Source organism: Hippocampus comes, unplaced genomic scaffold (assembly GCF_001891065.2).
Source record: "Hippocampus comes isolate QL1 unplaced genomic scaffold, H_comes_QL1_v1.1 scaffold116, whole genome shotgun sequence".
Taxonomy (NCBI): Eukaryota; Metazoa; Chordata; class Actinopteri; order Syngnathiformes; family Syngnathidae; genus Hippocampus; species Hippocampus comes.
In genome coordinates this window covers 473,959-495,058 of record NW_017805120.1, presented here as the reverse complement: position 1 = coordinate 495,058, position 21,100 = coordinate 473,959, and the positions used below count along the sequence as shown (strand labels likewise).

The window sequence follows — 21,100 nt, the reverse complement described above, 5'->3', positions numbered from 1 at the left end:
TACCTGTCACCTGTCGTCTTCCCCCGCACGCCGTCTCTCTTCAGACGGGAGCTTTTAAGCGAAACTTCAGCTCGCCTCTACTAACCACTGAGTCGCTGGGCGTCGTCAGGGAGACTCCTGATGTGCAGGGTGAGTGAGGGAGGAGCGTGTTTGTCTGCTGAAACAATCGCCGCCGTTGTTACAGGTACTAGATGTCAAATGCGCGGTATCGTTTGTTGTCTCGCAGAGGTGGACCGCGCCACGGTGGACCCCGTGTACGAAGCGCTGCGCTACGGGACGTCGCTGGCTCAGATGAGTCGCTGCAGCTTCGGCAGCATCTCCGAGTCGCCCTGCCACGAGGTAGCCGACTTTCGGTTGGCTTACGCGTAGCAAAAACACGCATCGGTCGAGGACTCGCGCCGAACCTACCACAAATGATTTTTCTTCGGCAGGCTGAGAAGTTCCCAGACAAGCTGGAGAATCAGCCAATCGCCGAAGAGGAAGCCATTCCAGGAAGTGTGTTAAGTTGTTGTTTCAAAACGCTTTGTCCAGACATGCACACACACACAAAATGTAAACATATGTCTTTCTTCTTCCTCATTGTGTGTGTGTGTCCAGTGCTCACCCCTCCCGAAAGCGAGAAGGCAGATTCTGAAGAGCGAGTCAGCCTAAAGGTGTGCATTAGCACTTCCTCTCCTATCTTTCCTCTTCTATTCTTCCTTGTCTTTTTTCCTTTCCTCCTCCTCCTCCTTTTCTCTCTTCTTTTTCTCCAAGTAATGTGTGTGTGATTTTCTTTAGACTCCCAAGCGTGTGGAAGTCCACTCCATGCACACCTACGTAGCTCTCTACAAGTTCCTGCCTCAGGAGAACAACGATTTGGAACTACAGTCAGTCCTTTCATTGTCATTAGTAGTGTGTTTATGTATGTAGGCATCATTATTATTATTATTTGTAATAATGGTAGCTTGAAGAATGGCCTGGCGACCTCCCTCGAGACCTGTCGGGTGGGATGCTGGGAAGGAGACAAACATTTCCGTGGCCTGTGGGACAGGAAGAAGTCAACCAATTTATTAGCGAGTCACACATCTTTTTCTGTGGAGCCTCTTCTATCCTGAGCTATGGAAACCTCATTAATTAAAAAATAATAATAATAGTAAGAAGAAGAAATCTGTTTGACTCATCAACTTAATGAATTTAATGTACGGACCACTTAGCCCTAATTGAACCCAAGATCATATTTCCGCTAATGCGAGCTGCTTCTTCGGTTTATCCTTCAGGCCCGGCGATCGTGTCAAAGTCACAGATGACTCCAATGAGGACTGGTGGAAGGTGAGTTTGGAAGCATCGTCGTCATCTTCGTTCTTGCCTCCCATTACCCTTTTGCGAGCAAACGCCATCCTGGCACTTGTGCAATCAGTCAAGCCTCCTCCAGTCCGACGAGGCAGCGAGACTTGAGAGCCTGCTGGTTGCCTTTGAAGTTCAATGGGCGTGGGTGTGAGGATGCCTGGTTAGCGTGGGGGCTAGGGGGAGGTAGTCCGTGTTTCGTAAAACGTATGCAGTCACAAGTTTACTATATGTGCCACTAACCTGAACCCTCTCTCTCCGTTACTCTGAACCAAAATTACCGAAATGAGCCACTTGCTGCTTCACCAAGTCATTCTAAAATGATCACAAGTGTCGTGTCTGGTGATTGCCCTGTAAAAGTATAAGAGTGCCTTTTGTGCTTGATCATCAGGGGAAAAGCCGCGGCAAGGTGGGATATTTCCCTGCCAACTTTGTGCAGCGAGTGCGTCCTGGCGAGCGAGTGTGGAAGGTCATGGCTGGTTTCCACGGCAACCGAGACAAAGGCCAGATGACAGTGAAAGAGGCCCAGGTGAGCACGCACGCACCCACACACACACGTACGCACACAGCGAGCGAATACATTAACAACAATGTATGCAAATGGATGCGTGAAAGTGCTGAAGTGACAGAAGATGGCACATTTGCGTTGTGATGCAGCCCAACTCATGAAAGAAAAACTCACCTTTTTCTGTTTTCTGCCCTGTCTCCTTTCTGCCCTGTCTTGCTCCCAATCCATCATCCATATTGTCACCCCTCATCCCCGTTGTTAACCCCCTGCATATCCCATCGTTTCTGTTTTTCCCCCCCATCCACCTTTCCTCTCAATCCGATTCCCATTCTTTGGCCATTTCATTGTCCAAATCACTCGGCCGTACCTATTCTCGCTTTCCTTGCCCATAATCGTGTTCGCCATCCTTCCCAAATCCCGGATTATTCACACCACCCCCACCCCGCCCCGCCCCACATTCTCCTGCCGCAGATCTGCGTGGGCAAGAACGAGGAGACGGACGGCTTCCTGCGGCTGAGCAGTGGCAAGAAGCGAGGCTTAGTGCCGGTGGACATTTTGTTTGAAATATGACGTCGGCTGACAATAATAATACTAGTACTAGTACTTGACTTGTTATAATTAGCAGAAATTGACGGAGGAATCCTCGGGAATGCTTCCCTCCCAACCCCTCTCAAAACGCCCTCGCCGACGGCCATAAAATGAACAGCTGGCGTAGGGAATAACAGCTTGTCTTGTTTTGTTTTCTTCAGGGCTACTTTTGATGTAGCGCAAAATGTGGGAAATGTAGCATCACGGGGGGCAAAAGGGATGTCAGGCTACCTCACCGCTAACTGGGAAAGCTCGATAGGGCTGCAGGGAGCCTACGGGGAGACTTTGTGTCACACATTCAGTCCTGTATTCAATATGTGTGCCTGATAATAATAATTTAAAAAATGTATATTAGTTAGAAAAAGATTGTGACACTTTCCCGTCAAATCTCAGATGCAGTGGAACCTCCAAAGTGGAAAGCGGAGCTTCTCTCCTCGTTTTGAAGGTAGTCATTACCCCTAAGCTACATGCTATTTATGACTTTGAGATAGCTATATATAAACAGTAAACTGCAGTAATATTTATCATTTTTTGCAGAGGACAAACAATACATGCCCATGAGTATTTTTATATTGTATGTCCACACTGTTTGTGATTAAATATCCTTAGCTTGAATGGTTAACACACACAACATGCTATTCATTATGCGATGGCATTTTGCAGTATTTCATAGCATAACAAATGAACACACACATCTTAATTAATCAGTTGTAGGGAAAAAAAATAGCGCGGCTTTATGTCTTATGAGATTTTGCACGCGATGTCGTTTTGATTCCAATTTTTGCTCCAAATTTATTTGCAACCCTCGGGGCATTCCACTTTTTGGAAGTTCCACTTTGCACCGCTCTCTAGTCATTTCCGCGATTGACACTATCCCCGCGCAGATGCACCTCTGGTAGTCTTGTCACGATAATTTCACCACTTCCAATTTGCCTTATCTGCTGTACTCATACTGTATGTATGGTCACATTATTATGTGACCGTTTCTTGTCAAGATGGCATCTCTCGGGAGCGCGACGTTAAAAAAAACAAAAAAAAAACAATAATGAATGGCATCAAAGCAATAAAACATGGCCAGCCTTCTTGTGACACGCTACTCTGAATAGTAAAGCCATGCAGAAAGCGACTAATAAGGGCATTGATATCACAACAATAGCAGAGCATCACTTACAGTTTTCATTGGCATGCCTACTGCATCTTTGGCCAGTTTCTCCGTTGACACGTCTGACAAGTACTCATTCAGATTCCTCTTTGCAGCTTGCAAAGCAAAATGTGGAAAAAGTAAAGCCCAGTGAACACTTTGCACTCTTTATCTATTTACTCGGCTAAGCCAGAACACTATGCACAGCCCATGTCGTCGCTCGCTTTGTTTCGTCTCCGCACACGTACAGTAACACACACTTGGGCTCAGGACCATTTATTGACAGGCCATATCACTTTTCGGCGTTGCCCAATAAAGTGCGATGAACCCTCCGTTTGTTTGTGTGTGTCGTCATTTGTTTGACAAGTGGATTGACAGCCCGTGCAGGAACTGTAAAATTAGTTCACCACTAGTCCAAAATGCTATATGTTGTCGCAACTTCACATTAATTAATCAATATCCAAGAAGTAGGCCTCAGTTTCGAAAAGGTCGGTGACGCCTGGTATAAAATGTTTGGCTAGCCTGCAAGCAAACGGCAGCTCTGCAGTGCGCTATCCATAGTAGTGCCAAAAGAAAATTAACCCGAACAACAATTACAGTAATTAGCCAGCATTGACGAGCTATCGCCACCCGGAAGGACTTTTGACATCCCGGTAAAAATAGCAAAGCTGTGTGATTGACATCCATTTTATTGCGTCACTCGTCATGAGCGAGGCGGTGTTCTTAATGAGGGAAAGCCATCTAATTAACCTACAGAAGATGTTTCGCATCTATCCAACGTTGTTAGTCCGTTTGTTTCTGTGCAGAGGATCCATCACACTTAGGTTCCCCCTCGTCTCCATCCCGAGAAGCCCCCAGTCGCCTGCTCGTAATGAGCGCAAGTAATACCATTAACTCCCAATAAAAGTCATTGGCAGCGGAAAAGCTGCTGGCAGGCCATTGACCACACTGGCACCGTGTGTCAGTGTGCCTGCTGTGGCGCAATTTCTCAAATGATGACCCAATTCTGTTATCAAACTGGAAGAAATGCGATTTTGGAAAAACGCGGGAGTGGCTGAACATCAAGTTGCTCTGGCATCTTGTCACTTTTTCAGCTTTTTTTTGGTCACTGGAGGGGATGCGAAATGGCACCGACAAACAAATGTGTACTGTAATTATTTTCACGTATATTTGAAAACAACAATACATTTCAATATTTTTTGAGTCATTTCTAAAATAAATACAGAAACGGAGGATTCAACTCAAATGGTCTCCATTTTTCATCTTGTTGAGGTACGCTCGAAACGTCAGGCCGGCGTCTCCTTTTGGCGCGTTCACTCTTGTTTCGTTGAAAGCTCGGGCAAACAAAACGTCTATTTTGCAAAGTGCAGAGGAAGATTGAGTGCCAAAAATAGTGCTTGATTACATGTGTTTGTTGAGAAGGGAGGACATTTTTCGATCTGCAGCTTTGGTGGAAAATAAACAACAACCCCAAAAAAAAATATATATATTTTTTTTAATGGTGATATAGTATGATTAATAGTCCCCTCGATTCCCAACATTACACAACTCCTCCTGAAAAGGTTTATTCTGGACTATAATTTCCTACACATGCCACAAGAGGGAGCCAGAGAACTACTTGGACCTAAATGTGAAGCTCCTCAACTCACTTCAGATGATACCAAAGCAATACCACCCGTGCACAAAAACAGTGCCGTGTGAACGCCAAACTGCACATTTGCGTGGGTTCACTGTACTTTACTCGAGCGTGTCCTTAAAGTTGGGGTGAACGCTGCTGCGGGCGGTTCCAGATGGCTGAGTCAGCGCTTATCACAGATGGTTTTTGTTTGTTTGCAGCTGGATGAAGCTCGTGTGGCACATTGTGGCAAGTCAACCCTCTGCTCGCCCACCTCCACACCTGCTTAGAGCAGTTTTCTTCCATCTCACCCTTTTTGATGTTGTCGCCCCTTCCATTCCCCAAAACTGTCACGGGCGAGCAGAGGTGGCAAAAGTATTAAGTATAAGTACGGATCCTTGTGTAAAAGTCGAAGTCAGCGCCTTGAGACCCGTGTAAACCCGGCTTTCGGATTTTGGGCGATGCAAGCCATCGTTGGGACGATTTTTAATTTTAACCTCTTTGGGATGAGCGTTGTGTATGCATCTCGTCTTAATCCTCTGAAATATGACTAACATTATTCTCATGTCCTTCCATATAGGTCTGTATTACACTGCCTCCCGGTGGCCAAGACGCACATCAAAAGGAGCAGCACAATGGCCAGTGAATTGAAGCGAAACCGGTTTGATTCCTTTTCATTATGTCACTACTGTACGATTTTTTAAACGTTTTTAAGAGGCAGGGTTTCTGCCCTGACCCAGGATTTTATTTAAAAAAAAAAAAACTAGTGTTAGCACAAGCTATGCTTCACCTGTGAACTGACTAGCAAAAAAAAAAGCAGCAAAATCAGCAACTGATAATACAAAAACAAATACCTCAGTATACGTGGGATTGTTTTAGATTATAGGTTAATTTTTTGAAAAGTAAAGAGCAGGAAGCACCGACATGTCTTCAGATGTAGGGAGTAGGAGTAAAACATTGTGAAGTACAGATGCCTGAAAAAGCTACTAAAGTAACTAAAGTATTTGTACTTTGAGGCATGGAGGTTAATGAGGACAGTGCTCCTGGCAAGATGCTTGCTTCTTTATCTTTAATGCTTCCTCTTAATGACTCCAGGGAGCGTGATGGTGATTTATCTCTGTACCAAGCTGCGACTCACAAATGAGTCAAAAGAAAAGAAAAAAAACACAACAACAACAACAAACTTTTGTTGTATCTCCCTAATGTCTGAGGAAACCAGGTTCTCCCATAGTCCCGCTTCTGGTTCCGCTTTGACTCAATGACAAAGTGACAATTAAATCATTTGTATAGTACATTGGTGACACATTTTTAGACATGAACCAACCAGACCTTTTCAAGCTCAGTAAGATAGTAATAGAGTACAACAAAATACAAACATGTATCTGCCAAAGTATGAATTTTTTTTTTTTTTCGTTTTTTATTGGACTTCATGTCAAACATCTTTTCAACTGAGCCCGGTTCGCCTCTTTGCTGACCTTATGTGCTTTCCAAACACACAGAACCGTAAAAGTGCACTTGAAAATCCATTAAGTCGCAAAGAAAGGTATTACTTTTTTTTTCTTGTTCTTTCTTTTCTGTGCTCTCGGCGGCTCGTGTCACGACGCATTTGCCGACGCGTAGATATGAATTTTTCAGCTCCTCCGCCTAAGCGCTTTTCTGGGCCTGGATTTTTAAATATATATATATCGCCACACGCCGACACGGCAATTTGACGCGCTTCTATTGTTTGTTTTCGGACAGGCTGGCTGCATTCAAGTTGGAGAGAATTGGCAAAGCGAATCTAGGCAAAGTCACCTTTGCATGTTCTTCGGGTGACTTCAGGAGTTTTTAGAGATGGGAGGGGGGGATTTGCGTCACCTTCCGAGGCTCGTACTTTAACCAAGTCCTCAACCAAATGGGCCTAAATCAGAATCAGAGACCAGATGGCGAAGGAGTTTAATCCCCACAACATAGGATGTGGGTGGAGCCTTTGACGATTTGCCATGAACCACAAAATTCAAATGACTCTGCTCCAAACACATTTGGCCTCCTTCCTCTCGTCACATCTTTCCATCTCTTCCCCTCTCGGCAGCATTCAATTACCCCGTGTGCACTTCAAATGGAAATTCATGTTCTCGTCGCTTCAGTTCAGCCGTGCATGCACACAGTGAACGAGAAAAAAAAAAAATGGCCACAACAATGGAATTCATCTTACATTTGTCACCCTGCTGTTAATTAAACTTCTGCAGCCTCCTTGCAGAAAGTGTGAAAATGAATCGCCGTTGTGGCTTAACTTGTTTAGCATTTTAATGCATTTAGCGATTGCTGACTTATGTATTATTTAATGAAGTGTTTTTTGTTGGCTGCCTCCAGCTGATTTTTTTGCTTCCCTTCGATTGTTTGCGCGTTAAAGCTCCACCTCTAACTATGTCTGTTTATAGGCCAGATTTTGACCAAGGCAGCATGGACACACCTCAATTTTGTTTAGATTTGAAATGAGTTTTACCCATAGAAAATGAATTCATCTGATACCTTTTACTTGACGCTGATAAAATTAAATGTTTGAAATGTTGCATGTTTTTGAAAGGGAGGAAAACTAGTTCCAAAGAACAGATTGTAAAGGTTGACTTCCCCTTTAGAAAAAAATAATGTCCGCTATAGCTGATTAGCTCACTATGGAGAGCCCACTGTACTGTTTGCATTAGAGCGGATGTAAAAATAGCAACGAAACAGCTAAGCGGGTCAGTGATGGGCAATGTTAGCTTTAAACCGGTATTGTTGTTGCATGTGGAAAATTTGATTCTGTGTGCGTTGATGGCTGAGTGTAGTAATGAACAGCGGCTCATATTCCTTCCCCTCGTCTAATCCCATTTCGCCTCACGCTCCAGGAAACAGCAGCACCTCCCAGTAATGAAGAAACGAGATGAGGAGAGCTGCAAATATGGCCTCCCCCCCGCCCCCCTCCGTCTTGAAGCCTCTCATTTACTTTACCTGAGACGGCTATTTTTACATGCGAGATTGCTTTTATATGGCGGCACCATAAACGTAGGCTGCAATGTGACCTTTTATTTCTATTAATACTAAAATAACAGGGCTCACGGATTAAACTGTGCAGGCAGGTTTGAACTCATTCACCGGGGTGGATGTTTGTATTTGTCAACTGGATCCCGTAACCCTTTTGTACGACTGGCGTGCGGATTTTTTTCAAAGGCCGAGCATGGATGAGGGTGTTGCCCACCTTGTTTGTAAATCTTACCTTTCGAGATAACTAATGACAACCTGCTGCTGGAACTTGACTTTTTAAGTTCCACAGTGAAAAATGATCGTCTGCTTTCTGCTGCCACCTTTTGGCATCCAGCTCAAAACACTGATTTATTCACAGAGCGGTACCTTGATACCTCTGGAATCAATCCGTTTTATTTACAACTTTAAGAAGTTGATACTTGTAAGTCGAGGTACAACAGTATTTAAAATCTAAGCTCCACACGTTAAAAACAAAAGACACTGACCAGCATGTGGTAACGTGAACCCAAATTTATTCATAACAAAAAGTTGAGTGGGATGTGGTCGCTTATTTGCCGGCTTCATCCTCTTTGGCCAAATTCTTGATGAACTCCTCTTTCCTAGCCTGGAGACGCTCTTCTCTGCGTTTGCGAGCTTCCCTCGTCTTTGTGCGGCGAGCCTCGGCCTGGTCGCTGGACCAAAGAGAACACGCTTACTTGCATTTCATTCGTTGGTGCAACACCAAAAATGAAATTTTCAATGATTTTCATTTGGACACGTCCAAACCCAAATGGCACAAAATATTACTAGGATTCCATGAGGGTTTCATCAAATGAAATAACTTACGCCAAGAGCTTCTTGCGAGCCTTGTCTGCCTTAAGTTTGTGGATGTGCTCCATTAGGATGCGCTTGTTTTTGAACACGTTACCCTTGGCCTTTAGGTACAAACTGTGATACCTGGACAGGGAGAGGCAATTTCGGGTTAAGCTCAACGAATTTGGAATTGACCAAAAAAAAAAAAAAGAACCAGCGCTTACATGTGCCTGTCGATCTTTTTGGACTCCCGGTAACGGCGGAGGAGACGGCGCAGGATGCGCATGCGTCGCATCCAGATCAGCTTCTCGGGCATACGGGCGTTGGCAGTACCCTTCCGCTTACCTGCAAGCGGAAGAAAGCGAGTTTACAGTTTCATTCGAGGGCCGGTTTATTGTTTGAAAACTCTTGTATGCAATGTTAAAAAGCCACTTGCAATTTTTGAGCATGATGGAAATGAGGCAAAAAAAAAAAAATAGCCCACCGTAGCCCATGTGACGTCCTTTGCGGCGTGCCAGCGTGTTCTTGCGGCAGCGGGCACGGGAATGCACTGTCACAGGCTTCCTGATGATCAGGCCATCCTTCACCAGCTTGCGGATTTGCTGGCCTGTCGTGTCGCGTCGTATTGGAAGAATTAAGGTGGCACAAATAGGTTACAACGTGGCCAGTAAAACAACTCACGCGAGTTGGCATTGGCAATCTCATTAGTCTCGTTGGGATCCAACCAAACCTTCTTCTTGCCACAGCCCATGACGCTGGACGCCAAGCGCTTCTGAAGCCTGAGCATACTTGGGAAACAAGTTGGATTAGGCATGTTATTAGACGCAATCATCTGACTGACAAGCTATTTTATTACACCCAATTTGGATTTGTTCCAAACTTCCTATGGAGATTTTCCACCCCAACTTAATGACACCAAGTGGCATCTTTGGTAGTTATTCCAAACTGTGGCTTTGATGCAGTCGAAGATTCACAATGGAAAAAATACATATCTATGTAACAACTCAGTTGTTGAACTCTGGTATCATTCATTGCATGCCTTGTCAGGTGAATTAAAATTTGAGCAGACTTCTAGTTTGAATGCCTTTGTCTCTAAAGATATGAAACAGCAAATCGAAGTTGAAATTGGGCCTGTCAACTGAAAACGTCTGTCACCTTCGTCTCGAAATGTTCAGCTTTGTGATGTGACGTCAGACATGTCTGGGAAGTTAACCAACTAGTTAGCGCTGGGCCAAAATATACATTTGTCTAACATGACGCTTTTATTCACATAAATGCTAAAGAAGTGTCTTTACTCGTGCTTGAAATAGGTCATTGATAACCGCTTGTTTAGGAAAATGATCCATATCTGTACGTGGAACGGCAAACTTACCTCATACCTGCAGCTAGCTTGATGAAGAGTATGCAAAGCAGAGAAACCGGTCGGTGCGGTCGGAACCACTTCAACCGTCGTCAGGGACATCGTGTGCACATCCGTGGCTATAAACGGCGAAATAAACCCGTCATTTTCAGCCAAGCTGTAACAAGTAGCACCTTAGTCGCTAACATAGAAACAAACTAGTGTGAGTGTTGCCAACGACATTAACGTACTTAACGTCGTAGCATTTTATTCAAATCTCCCACACAGGCAGAGTGGTAGGCTCGACGTGAATGCAATTCATTTTTCCACCGCAAGAGGGCGTAAGATGACAGCTGATTGAACCTCATCGTAAAACGTGTAGTTCTTAATTTAACCTAAAGGTGGCAGTCGTGTTTAATATTCAGCGAATTGTAAATTAGCAGTCAAAGATGGGTGGCGCCGCATGAATGAACCTACTTTATAAATATTCACGAAGGCTTTCCTCTGCGATTGGGGTTTGGACTTGGCCTCCGCCAATCAGAGCTAAGTGAATGTTTTCAATATTAATGAGCAGCCTGAAGCTTTTTGCTCCAATGGACGAAAGGCTTTAATCGCCGCATTCTGTGTCCTGCGGCGGCCGACGTTAGAACGGTACCACAACATCACCCACGGCGGCCAAGCTCTGTGGAGTAGGACTTTCCGTTGTTGTTTGATTTTTTAATGGGCGTTCGTTTGAGACATGAGTCGACGTAATACGACACTGAAGGTAAGCGAGCCTTGCTAGCAACCCTCCATCGGTCGTCTCGTGCTGTCATTGTCATGGAAACAGGCTGCCGGTCGCTTCTTCCATCTTTTGTGACGTTGGCGGCCGCAATTGAGCAACTTTCATCCGACGTAGCACTAAGTCGTGTTACCTCCGTGTTCACCGTGAAATAAAGACTAAAGTGCTCCCGCTAAGCTTGTTCAGCGTCTTCCCAACTCAACCAGTTTAAGGTTATCCCGGTTAGCATAGTGGCTAATCCCGGTTCCGCTTAACATGATGCAGTAGTGTGAGGCCAGACGTCCAGCTCGCCATTGTTGTCTGTGCGACTAGTTATTTGCATCTCCATCTGTCACTTAACAGTTTGACCTGCTTATTTATGAAATCGCGGAAGGGAGGGGGCTTCAACTGCCCCTTGTTTACCTCCCCGATCATTATTGTGTCAAAACAAGAAGACTATTCTTTCATGATTTAAAAGGTGTCTCCATAACATGTTTGTGGTATGCTTCCATCAAAGTACTCAGAAGATCAAGGTGAAATTGGCTTGTTTTACAGGTGTATCTGTCTCATGCATTAAACAAGCGCCCTTGAAAAATCCACATGATTAAGTATAGTAATTTAACTCCGCCCCCCTGGGGAAAAAAAATCCATATGACATCAGTATTAAATTGAGCATCACAAGCCCACATTTCAAACCAATTTTGGAAAAATCTTGAAAATGGAACACAGGTGGAAGTAAGTATTGTTTAAAATTTAAAACCTAATTGTTTGAGCTGAAGCAAAAACTGGACTATTGCTTCTTCTCGACGTCTACAGCGACGTGGCAACAACCTTCCACTGTTACTCAATGGCCACGGCCTCTCATTCCTCACTTGCTTTTGTTTGGCTCCCAACAAAGTCACCCCATAGCGGGTAGTACTCCCGGCCAATGACCCCGTACAAAAAAAACCCACTCATCAGTGTGCGCGGCGAGCACTTGCGCTGAAACACAACACGCACACTAGACGGTGGGCAGCATCCATTGATGAAAGTGACTCACTACACTATTTCCCAAGCAGGCGTGTGCATACGTTGTGGCAAGCAATGCGGGGGAATAAAAGGCCAGCCTTGCAAATAAATATTTGTGCTGCCCCAGTGGTTCAAACTGACTGCGTCTCGAGAACGTCAAATGAAATCAATTGTCGGTGTTTTTATCGTTCTAACCAGGTGTCCAGTTAGAGGGTGGCTGCGTGCGCAGGGGACGAGAAGAAAAGGCCGCCGAAGGCCATGGAGTTGGCGGACGGCTTGCTTCTGCAGGTCAACAACGGCGAGCAGTGGTGCAACCGCTGGAAGCGGCCCAATGACGACTCCGTAAGACTCAAAAATCCACCTGCGTTTATAAACTTAGCCAATCTGAAATTGTGCCCTCGTCAAAGAATTCAGCTCATTCAAGACATCGGAGCAACTTTTTTTTTAAGGGCATTCTCTTGTTTATTATTACCATTGTGTAATATTTGTGTCAAATTGTGCCCTCGTCAAAGAATTCAGCTCATTCAAGACATTGGAGCAATTTTTTTTTGAGGGCATTCTCTTGTTTATTATTACCATGGTGTAATATTTGTGTCTTGACTCTTGCACGCCACAGAGCTGGGTAACCTTACACGCTGCCGCCAATTAACACGTAACCATTAGCATAATTGACGTACAGGAGCAACAGGCATTGGAGACTACGTTTATTATGCTACTTTGCAACTCTGTCGAACTGCAACACACTGAGTGCTGTTTCCTTATATAATTCTTGCATTAATTAGCCCGATTGTTGCATCACAGTGGGGCAGAAGGGCTCACTCAAAAGACACATTCATTCATTTGTATTGTCACCACAGGAAAAGCTGTTCAACCCCAGCATTCCATCGCTTGGCCTGCGTAACGTCATCTACATAAACGAGACCCACACCAGGTACGTGCTGCGGGTCACTTTTGCAAAGTGAAGATCCACCACGTGCTGATAAAATGCTAACATCAGCCAGTAATGTCCACCCTGCCTGCAAGCAGCACACATAGTTTTGCTCTGAACACATAAATTTTGTGCAATACAACACCCTGCCTGCAAGCAGCACACATAGTTTTGCTCTTAACACATAAATTTTGTGCAATACAATTAATATGGTGTTCACTCAAATATCTCAATTTTGTTTTGATAAGAAAACCTTTATTAGTCTCGCAATGGAGAAATTCCCAATTCACAGCAGCAAAGTTATGAATGGAAGAAGTAGAACAAAATATAGGAGCTGCTGGAAAGGCAGCCACTCACGCGGCGCCATCTTGAAGTCAAATATGGTGTTCACTCAAATATTTCAATTTTGTTTTGGGGGGGTGGGGGGTGAAATGGGGACGTTTTGAAAGCCACCCTGAGGTGATTTTGATTCCAGAAGAGGCTTCTATGGAGCAGTAGTAGTGGAAAGACGTGGATTGAATTGTGTGACACATTGGAGTAGGCAGCTGAATAATTGAAACAGTCGGTGGAGTCGCACGTGTCAGTTCAACTCCAAATGTACCCGATGCTTGTACAGTGCGGACACTCCCAAGTGGAACGCAATGCGACGCCGGTTACGTTTTTCCTCATCTCAAAAACAAATTTCTCCGCAGCCAATAAAGCCAAGTCAATTTGCTGCTTTCATCAGAAAACCTTTATTCGGGGTACGCTTTCAACTGCGGTACAAGTGTGAAGTAAACCTCACATGTGCTGTACTGTGAGCATGCCTTTTTGATCCCATCTGCAGGCAGCGCGGCTGGTTGGCACGGCAACTGAGCTATGTCCTCTTTGTCATGGAACGAGACGTTCACAAGGACATGTTCCCCCGGAACGTGGTGGAAAACGTGCTCAACAACAGCAGGTAGTCCACCCGATCAGTAGACCTTAATAGGTGCAAGACATTTAGTTGTCCGTTATCCCAAAATATGTTTCCTATTAAAAGTAAACTTTTCTTCTGTGTCAGCGTTGAGAGCGCCATCTTGAGCGTGGCCTCCGATTCGGACGAGGCCGGCGGTGAGCACAGCAAATCCGTCGGGAAAGTCAAGCAAAAAGCCCGACGCTTCCTCCAGCAGATGGTGGCCAGCGTTTCGCCCGCCTTCGTCAGGTACATGTGTGTTGGGGAACAGGGGCGTTAAGTCAAACACCCGACGCTCACTTCGCTCGCACTGTTGTGTTGAAAACAGTTGTCACTGCCTTCATATGGCACCAGGTATGCAGTATCAACTTTTTTCTTACTCTCCGATCCAGGCTGACAGGATGGGTTCTCCTGAGGCTCTTTAATGGTTTCTTCTGGAGCATTCAGATCCATAAGGGCCAGCTGGAAATGGTCAAAAAAGCAGCGGCGGAGGTCAGGAAACACACCCCAAAAAAATGTTGAAAAAGTTCAATGTGTCAAGCAAAATGGAGTCCACAAATTGTTGATGTCGTCTGTGGCCCCGTGCAGCACGGCGCTCCCATGGTCTTCCTGCCTGTCCACAAGTCCCACATCGACTATCTGCTCATCACGCTGATCCTCTTCTGTCACAACATCAAAGCGCCGCACATCGCTGCCGGCAACAACCTCAGCATCCCCATTCTCAGGTGAGCCTCGCGTCGCGTTTGCTCAAGTGAATATGCCCATAGTTTACAAGCACCATTTTTTTTGTGCTTTTCAGCACCCTGATCCGAAAGCTGGGAGGATTTTTCATACGGCGGAAAATGGAGGAGTCCGGGGACGGCAAGAAAGACGTTTTGTACCGATCACTCCTATATGCTGTGAGTCGACTGCGGTCATGTGGACAAAAGTCTTGGGACTCACTTCCCTATGCGAATTTGCACTCCAAACGTCACCCTGCAGTACATTTAACAGGATATAATCATTTTTTTCTCCCTGAATTAGTTCACCCTGCATGCAATTCCACACGAGAAAACTGCGCTTAGAATGAAAGCGTTTGTTTGAGAGTTGCTCCTTGTCTGTGACATGCTGCACTTCACATCGACCCGCCAAAGTAATTGCGTGTTGAGCCAATAAGATAAGTGCTATCAGCTCAGGACAGTTGTGTGTGTGTGTGTGTGTATAATGATGGCCAACTCGTGTAGTTTGACCTTCAAAATTGTGCCTCATGGCTCATCTAATGCTACAAAAATAAGACCGAGACAGCCCCTACTCAGCAATATGATCAAACCTAACATTCTGCGGCACACTGTAAATGCTGTTATGGCCTCTGGTCTTTGCAGCTGAATCCAAGGCGGCGGTCTATTTTGGGACAAAGCACCCCCCCCCTCCCCCCGGACCCCCAAAAATGTCTTTAGACAGCTGTGAAAGGATGTGATTACACAACACCGCTTGTGTCCAAAGTCTGGCACGCGGACGATTTCATACAACACACTTTTTTAACCTGCTCAGTTTTAGCTCGGCCTGGTGACATGGCCTTCACGTAAAATCTCTGATTCAAAACAAAACAAATATGTGTACAATTATTGATTGAGAAAAACTAATTGTGGAATCAAGAATATCGAACTGCGACTATGCAAGGATTTATTGTCAATTTTGAGCACAAGAGGCTTGCCTTCCACCGGGGTTCTGTGTGAATGCCAAAAATGTTTTGTTTCTCACTGGCTTTTACCTGTTGCATCATCTATCTTCTCATCCTCACGTGGTCTAACGTGGTCTCTCCAGTACACAGAAGAGCTGTTGCGTCAGCAGCAGTTCCTTGAGGTCTACCTGGAGGGCACGCGCTCCCGCAGCGGCAAACCGTCCACGGCGCGCGCCGGCATGCTGTCCATCGTGGTGGACGCGCTGCGCACAGGCTCCATCGGGGACGTGCTCGTGGTGCCGGTGGGCATCTCGTACGACCGCATCATCGAGGGCAACTACAACAGCGAGCAGCTGGTGAGGCCGCCGGTCGTCGTCGTCGACTCGGGGTGGCCGGCGTGGCCATGTCTGAACTCTTCCGTGAATGCAGGGCAAGCCCAAGAAGAACGAGAGCTTGTGGGGAATAGCGTGCGGCGTGTTCAGGATGCTGAGGAAGAACTATGGCTGCGTCCGTGTCGACTTCAACCAGCCGTTTTCCCTAAAGGTGAGAGGGTCCTTGTTTTCAATACATCTGTGACGGGTATGGTCGAAATCGATCAATCAAGAATGACATCACACTGTATGGCTATGTTCTGACTCTCTCCATAGTGCGCTGTCGCGAGTTCGCCATTTTGTACTGCCGTTTGAATGTTTCGTAATCATTTAGGTCCCTCTACGTACAGTATGCCAAAATATATTTCATATAAGTAAAGCAACACATCACAATATGACTGATTCATTGATTGTGAGCCTTTTCACCCGTTGAACGCAGGAATACCTGGACAGCCAGAGAAGCCGCCACATTGCACCCCCGCTGTCCCTCGAGCACGCCTTGATGCCCACCATCATAGATGCGGAGTAAGTGCAACTCTCTTCCTCTTGCGTGCCACTAAAACCTTCAAATAAAGCCTCCAAAATGGCCGCCTCTGCCGCTTTCTTCCCACTTCCTCGCAGCAGGCGCTGTCATTTGACATTTGCGCACGGCACTTGAGTTGACATTACCCAGGGGTCATTTCAGTTCACAGTCCCACTGCAGCTGCCCGTTTATTTGGACTACACCCTCCCGGCCTTTAACAATACACCGCAAATGATCTTTCTATGACACTTTTTTTGAATTTGTTCAGGCCTGACGCGCAGCTGTTCGACGGACAAGAGGAGGGCCACCAGAACAGAGAGCTACCCGAAGACTTGTGCCGACGACAGCTCATTAACAACCTGGCCAAACACGTTCTTTTCAGTAAGGCTGCCTCTCTTCATTAGTGGATCTTATTCCTTCCCAATGTCACGTCCTAAGGTGTGCTTTATGCAGCAGTAGCAGCAGCAGAAACCGGTTCCCCCCAGCTCGGTCAGCTGCATTGTCCTCCTCCCCTTTTTCTATTTTTTTTTTTTTACCCCCCATACCCAGCAGCCAATCACAGCACCCGCAGCTCTATGGCATGTTGTTTTCGGCCAATAGGACACAGAGGAGGTAGAGCGGGGGGGAGCCCAAGAGGGGCCGGAATGCAGCGCCAGCGCCGGTGTTCTGCTGCTCCCGCTGCCTTTCGTCCCCTCAAAGGACCGATGCGTACGATGACTTGGAGTAACCCTCACACCTTACGTTTCTTGATTTGTCTGTTCTGAATTCCTTTGTGAATATTTTGCGAGGCCTTGTTGTGATTAGATGAAGATCACATTTTAGGAGCAATGTATAGATCGCTCCAAGGGTTCACGTTTTTCTTCCAAGATGTATAATCCCACAGAATGCATTTTATTTTGTTTGATGTATTCAGATTTTCTTTTTTCAACATAATGCTCGGCTCTGCGGAACCGGTTGTACAGTTTGAGGCCTCTCACATCTCCATTTGAGGCGATGAGCACCAAGCCGCCACCATGTCTGTTTCTGTGTTGTTCAACGTTCCTTCTATCCTCCCCATGTAGCGGCAAACAAGTCATCCGCCATCATGTCCACGCACATCGTGGCCTGTTTGCTGCTCTACCGACACCGACAGGTACGTCTGCTCATTTGTTTTTTTATTTGTAAGAGGGATTTTACTCTCCCTCCTGCCTGCCCTGCCTTGTGGTGCCCTCCACCAAGTAAGGTGGAACAAAGGTCACAAAGACCTCACTGCACAATAATGACCCAGAGATCAGGTTCCTTCCCTCATGAGCAATTTTAAGCATTAGTGCCCCCTGCAGGAACTGTGGCGCATGTGTCTGGCCAGCATCCGTACGTGATCGAAACGTGAGGTTCCTTCCCGCAGGGCGTTGCACTGTCCAAGCTGGTGGAGGACTTCTTCAACATGAAGGAGGAAGTGCTGTCACGCGACTTTGACCTGGGCTTCTCGGGCAACTCGGAGGACGTGGTGATGCGCGCGCTGCACCTGCTGGAGAACTGCATTGCCGTCACCGGCGGCGCCAACCGCAACGGCGAGTTCACCATCGCGCCCAGCCACACCGTGCCGGCGCTTTTCGAGCTCAACTTCTACAGCAACGGCCTCTTCCACGTCTTCATCCCCGACGCCATCGTCGGTATGTCGTCGCTCCAGGCAGCCGCTTTTCAAATGTCATGTCGTGTAAAATAATTTCACAGTACAACAAAAAAAATCATGCTCAACCAATTATTCAAGACAACACATTTTCATTTTACGAACAATGAATGCATTAAATGTGAAATTGTTTATTTTGACAACATTAATTGGGTGAAAAAAAGGTATTCATTGAATTCTAATGACACAAATCCCTGACGCGATCTCGCCTGAGGTGTCGTTGAATTTGCACGCAGCCTGCAGCATCCTGTCCCTTCAGCGGGAGCAGGCGGTGGAGTCGGAGTCGTCGGCGCTAGCGTTGCAACAAGGGCCGAGCGCCGTAGCCGCCGACTGCCCACTCAGTCAAGAGAAGCTCATCCGCAAGGCCGCCGGCCTCTCGCAATTCCTGGTCAACGAGGTGGCCGTTGCCTCTGTAAGTGTTGTGCACCGCCGGACTCAAGCTTACGATTATTCATTGAACGTACAGTCAACCCCATCCTGTTTCCACCCCGCAGCCGTGCCAGACTATATACCAGGTGTTCCTCGACGCTATCACCCGCCTCATCCAGTATGGCGTCCTCTATGTCGCTGAGGTCAGTTTGGAGGGACCCACAATTCCTGTCACCGTGGCACTCTCCGCCCTGATGGCTCCATTGTGTGTCAGGAGGACCAGGAGGAACTGAGCCCCAGTCCGACGGAAGAACCGTGGCCCAAAAAGTTTCCCGAGCCGCTCTCCTGGAGGAGCGACGAGGAGGACGAAGACAGCGACTTTGGGGAGGAGCAGCGGGATCGCTACCTGAAGGTTCTTGTTTGCTTTTTCGTCCACTTCAGGCAGACATCTTGGGGGAGTGCACAAGTAGTGAAATTAGATAGCAATGAACAACACGACTTGACGTTTACTGAGTTTCCCTTTCCAGGTGAGCCTGTCGGCAGAGCACCAGGAGTTCTTTGTGTTCCTGCAGCGGCTCCTCAGCTCCGTCCTGGAGGCCTACAGCGGTGCCGCCATCTTTGTGCACAGCTTGAGTCAGCCCATGGCCGAGACTGAGTACACGCAGCGCCTCTTCAGATACCTGCTCACGCGCACCGAGAAGAGAATTGCTGCTTACGGTGATTGCGGGCAAATGCACTTTGAATCATTAAAAAAAAAAAAAAATCCCTTCAGTTAATCTCTCTGACAATATTAGGTTGGCATGTTTTTTTTTTCCTTCAAACTAGTACTGCGAACCAAATTTTGATCATTTGTCCTTATTTCTTCTTGTGTCTTCATGATTCACTTTTCTTTATTGTCTTCAGGTGAAAGTGCAACTCATTACTTGGTGAAGAACACAGTGAGAACGTTCAAGGATCTCGGGGTAATCAAAATATATTCAGAATGAGAATGAATTTCTTGGAATTTGATGGGACCGTTTTCTTTCTAGGTCCTCAAGGAGCGACGAGAGGAGCGCGTGACCACGCTGGAGCTGAGCCCCACCTTCCTACCTCAGGCCACCCGCAACAAACTGCTGCAGTACATTTTAGGCTTCTCCCTGCTGTGACCCCGAAAGGCCCACAAACCTCGTTGCTTCAGGCTCCCCTCCGACACAAGGGCTTCTTACTTGTTACTTCGAAAATACGACTAATCCAGGTGCTACCCGGAAGTGCCTTCACGTTTAGAAGAAAACAAAAAGGCTCTCTCTATCCCCTGCCACGCTACATCTCCATTACTTTGTAATATATAGCAATAGGCAAAGCTGCCTTTTACAGAAAGCATCCACAGGAAGTGGGCAAAGTAGCCATCGAGGGCAGAAGTGCACTCAAATCTAGTCTAGTAGTACACGTTGCTCCCTACACTAACCTGTCAAATCAATCGGGATTCACCTTCGTTATTATGAATGGGATGTACTAAAGAAGCCTTTCAAAGAGCGCTGTAGAATTGTTTTCTCGTATTGTCACATTATTGCAGAGCTGACCCGGTGTGGCATTTGCCGACATTGCCTAATGGGCAAGCCGGCTCTGCATTGTCTTCTAGCAGCTGTGAAGTCAAATGATACTTTACTGATTCTTTTGTTGTTCTTGTTGTTTTTAGACGTACTTTCTCATAGTGGGTCTAAAAAAAAAGTGATTTTTTTTTTTCCAAGTTTTAGGTATCAAATAAAGTAGGGGGAAAGTGCTCTAAAGCAACAGGAGATGTGCGTGAAAGGTCCAAGTAAGTCTACTGAAGGAAATTTCTCAAGCGTAGATGGTTATTTCATTTTTAAACCTGCATGTGTTATTGCAGAATTTCCTTATCTGTGACTTAAACATGTATAGAAAATTTGGCGGCATGTCAAAGACAAAAAAAAAAGTGAATGAATTGGAATGAGGCAGACAATGGTGAGTTTCAATGTCACTCTTCTGGACTGTACTGCATGTTTGGTGTCATGGGCACTCGACTGTAGACTTTGTGTTGTATTTAATGGTTCCAAGTGTGTGAAGTATGCTGCGGAGGAGCCCTGGTGAATGTATCGTGTTGTCGTGATTGTTCAAAACCCAAGTGGACTTGCTGTGTGGACAAAGGGATAGGAACGCCTGACCACGACGGGAAGTCAAAATGGAAGAAAACACCATCACACGGTATGAAACCCAAACGAGTGAACGAATGCACATGTGGCTGTGTAAGGTTAAAAATGCCTGTATCATGGGAGCAGGTGCCTTTTTTTCAAATCCAATGTTGTGGTCTGTACTTGTATTTTTATGCATGTTAATGATTCAGAATCATAAAGAAAAACACTGTAATAATATAATACGTTATAACGTGAAAAAAAATCACCAGCCAGTAAAAAAAAGAAGCCTGATTTGTTTGTTTTCTGTCTGTTTTTTGCTTTCACAGAGCAAAGCACAATTGTAAATAGGTTTGTAAATAAAATAGTCGTAGATGTTTTGGGACTTTTGTTTGTAATCTGCTGCACTACTAAAAAAGAAAATTCGACATGAGGAATTC

General features: G+C 45.9%; 4 protein-coding genes across 4 annotated transcripts in view; 3 read left to right on the top strand and 1 right to left on the bottom strand.

The window, feature by feature from the left end:
• LOC109513416 (uncharacterized) overlaps positions 1–21,100 on the top strand; it is a 203,962-nt gene that overhangs the window by 88,511 nt on the left and 94,351 nt on the right. The gene's annotated exons all lie outside the window — the stretch shown is intronic.
• Positions 15–3,892, top strand: LOC109513355 (SH3 and cysteine-rich domain-containing protein 2-like; the record flags this gene model as incomplete). Its single annotated transcript, XM_019865753.1, has 8 exons — positions 15–129; positions 227–339; positions 432–495; positions 598–653; positions 778–866; positions 1,257–1,308; positions 1,715–1,852; positions 2,303–3,892. Coding segments are annotated over 8 exons (726 nt in total), but the record flags the coding sequence as incomplete, so codon positions are not given.
• Positions 8,671–10,504, bottom strand: LOC109513420 (60S ribosomal protein L19-like). Its single transcript, XM_019865915.1, has 6 exons — positions 10,343–10,504; positions 9,652–9,758; positions 9,455–9,577; positions 9,195–9,315; positions 9,004–9,114; positions 8,671–8,849 (listed from the first exon to the last, which is right to left on the bottom strand). The coding sequence occupies exons 1-6, from the start codon at positions 10,345–10,347 to the stop codon at positions 8,726–8,728; spliced, it is 591 nt and encodes a 196-aa protein (XP_019721474.1). The 5' UTR covers positions 10,348–10,504; the 3' UTR covers positions 8,671–8,725.
• Positions 12,336–21,040, top strand: gpam (glycerol-3-phosphate acyltransferase, mitochondrial). The gene is made up of 20 exons (XM_019865752.1): positions 12,336–12,419; positions 12,682–12,699; positions 12,935–13,008; positions 13,832–13,945; positions 14,048–14,188; positions 14,332–14,431; positions 14,528–14,664; positions 14,739–14,838; positions 15,743–15,955; positions 16,029–16,142; positions 16,410–16,495; positions 16,762–16,874; positions 17,555–17,625; positions 17,878–18,145; positions 18,399–18,574; positions 18,657–18,734; positions 18,806–18,943; positions 19,059–19,248; positions 19,435–19,493; positions 19,560–21,040. The coding sequence occupies exons 1-20, from the start codon at positions 12,336–12,338 to the stop codon at positions 19,674–19,676; spliced, it is 2,391 nt and encodes a 796-aa protein (XP_019721311.1). The 3' UTR covers positions 19,677–21,040.

Excerpts from the sequence above, each read along its gene's own strand:
- LOC109513420 (XM_019865915.1), bottom strand. Across the intron at positions 9,316-9,454 it reads AGGACGTCACATGGGCTACG|GTAAGCGGAAGGGTACTGCC; the intron begins GTGGGCTATTTT and ends TTCCGCTTGCAG. Across the intron at positions 8,850-9,003 it reads GCTCGCAAGAAGCTCTTGGC|CGACCAGGCCGAGGCTCGCC; the intron begins GTAAGTTATTTC and ends TCTTTGGTCCAG.
- gpam (XM_019865752.1), top strand. The coding sequence starts at position 12,336 with ATGGAGTTGGCGGACGGCTTGCTTCTGCAGGTCAACAACGGCGAGCAG. Across the intron at positions 13,009-13,831 it reads ATAAACGAGACCCACACCAG|GCAGCGCGGCTGGTTGGCAC; the intron begins GTACGTGCTGCG and ends TCCCATCTGCAG. Across the intron at positions 18,735-18,805 it reads GCGTCCTCTATGTCGCTGAG|GAGGACCAGGAGGAACTGAG; the intron begins GTCAGTTTGGAG and ends ATTGTGTGTCAG.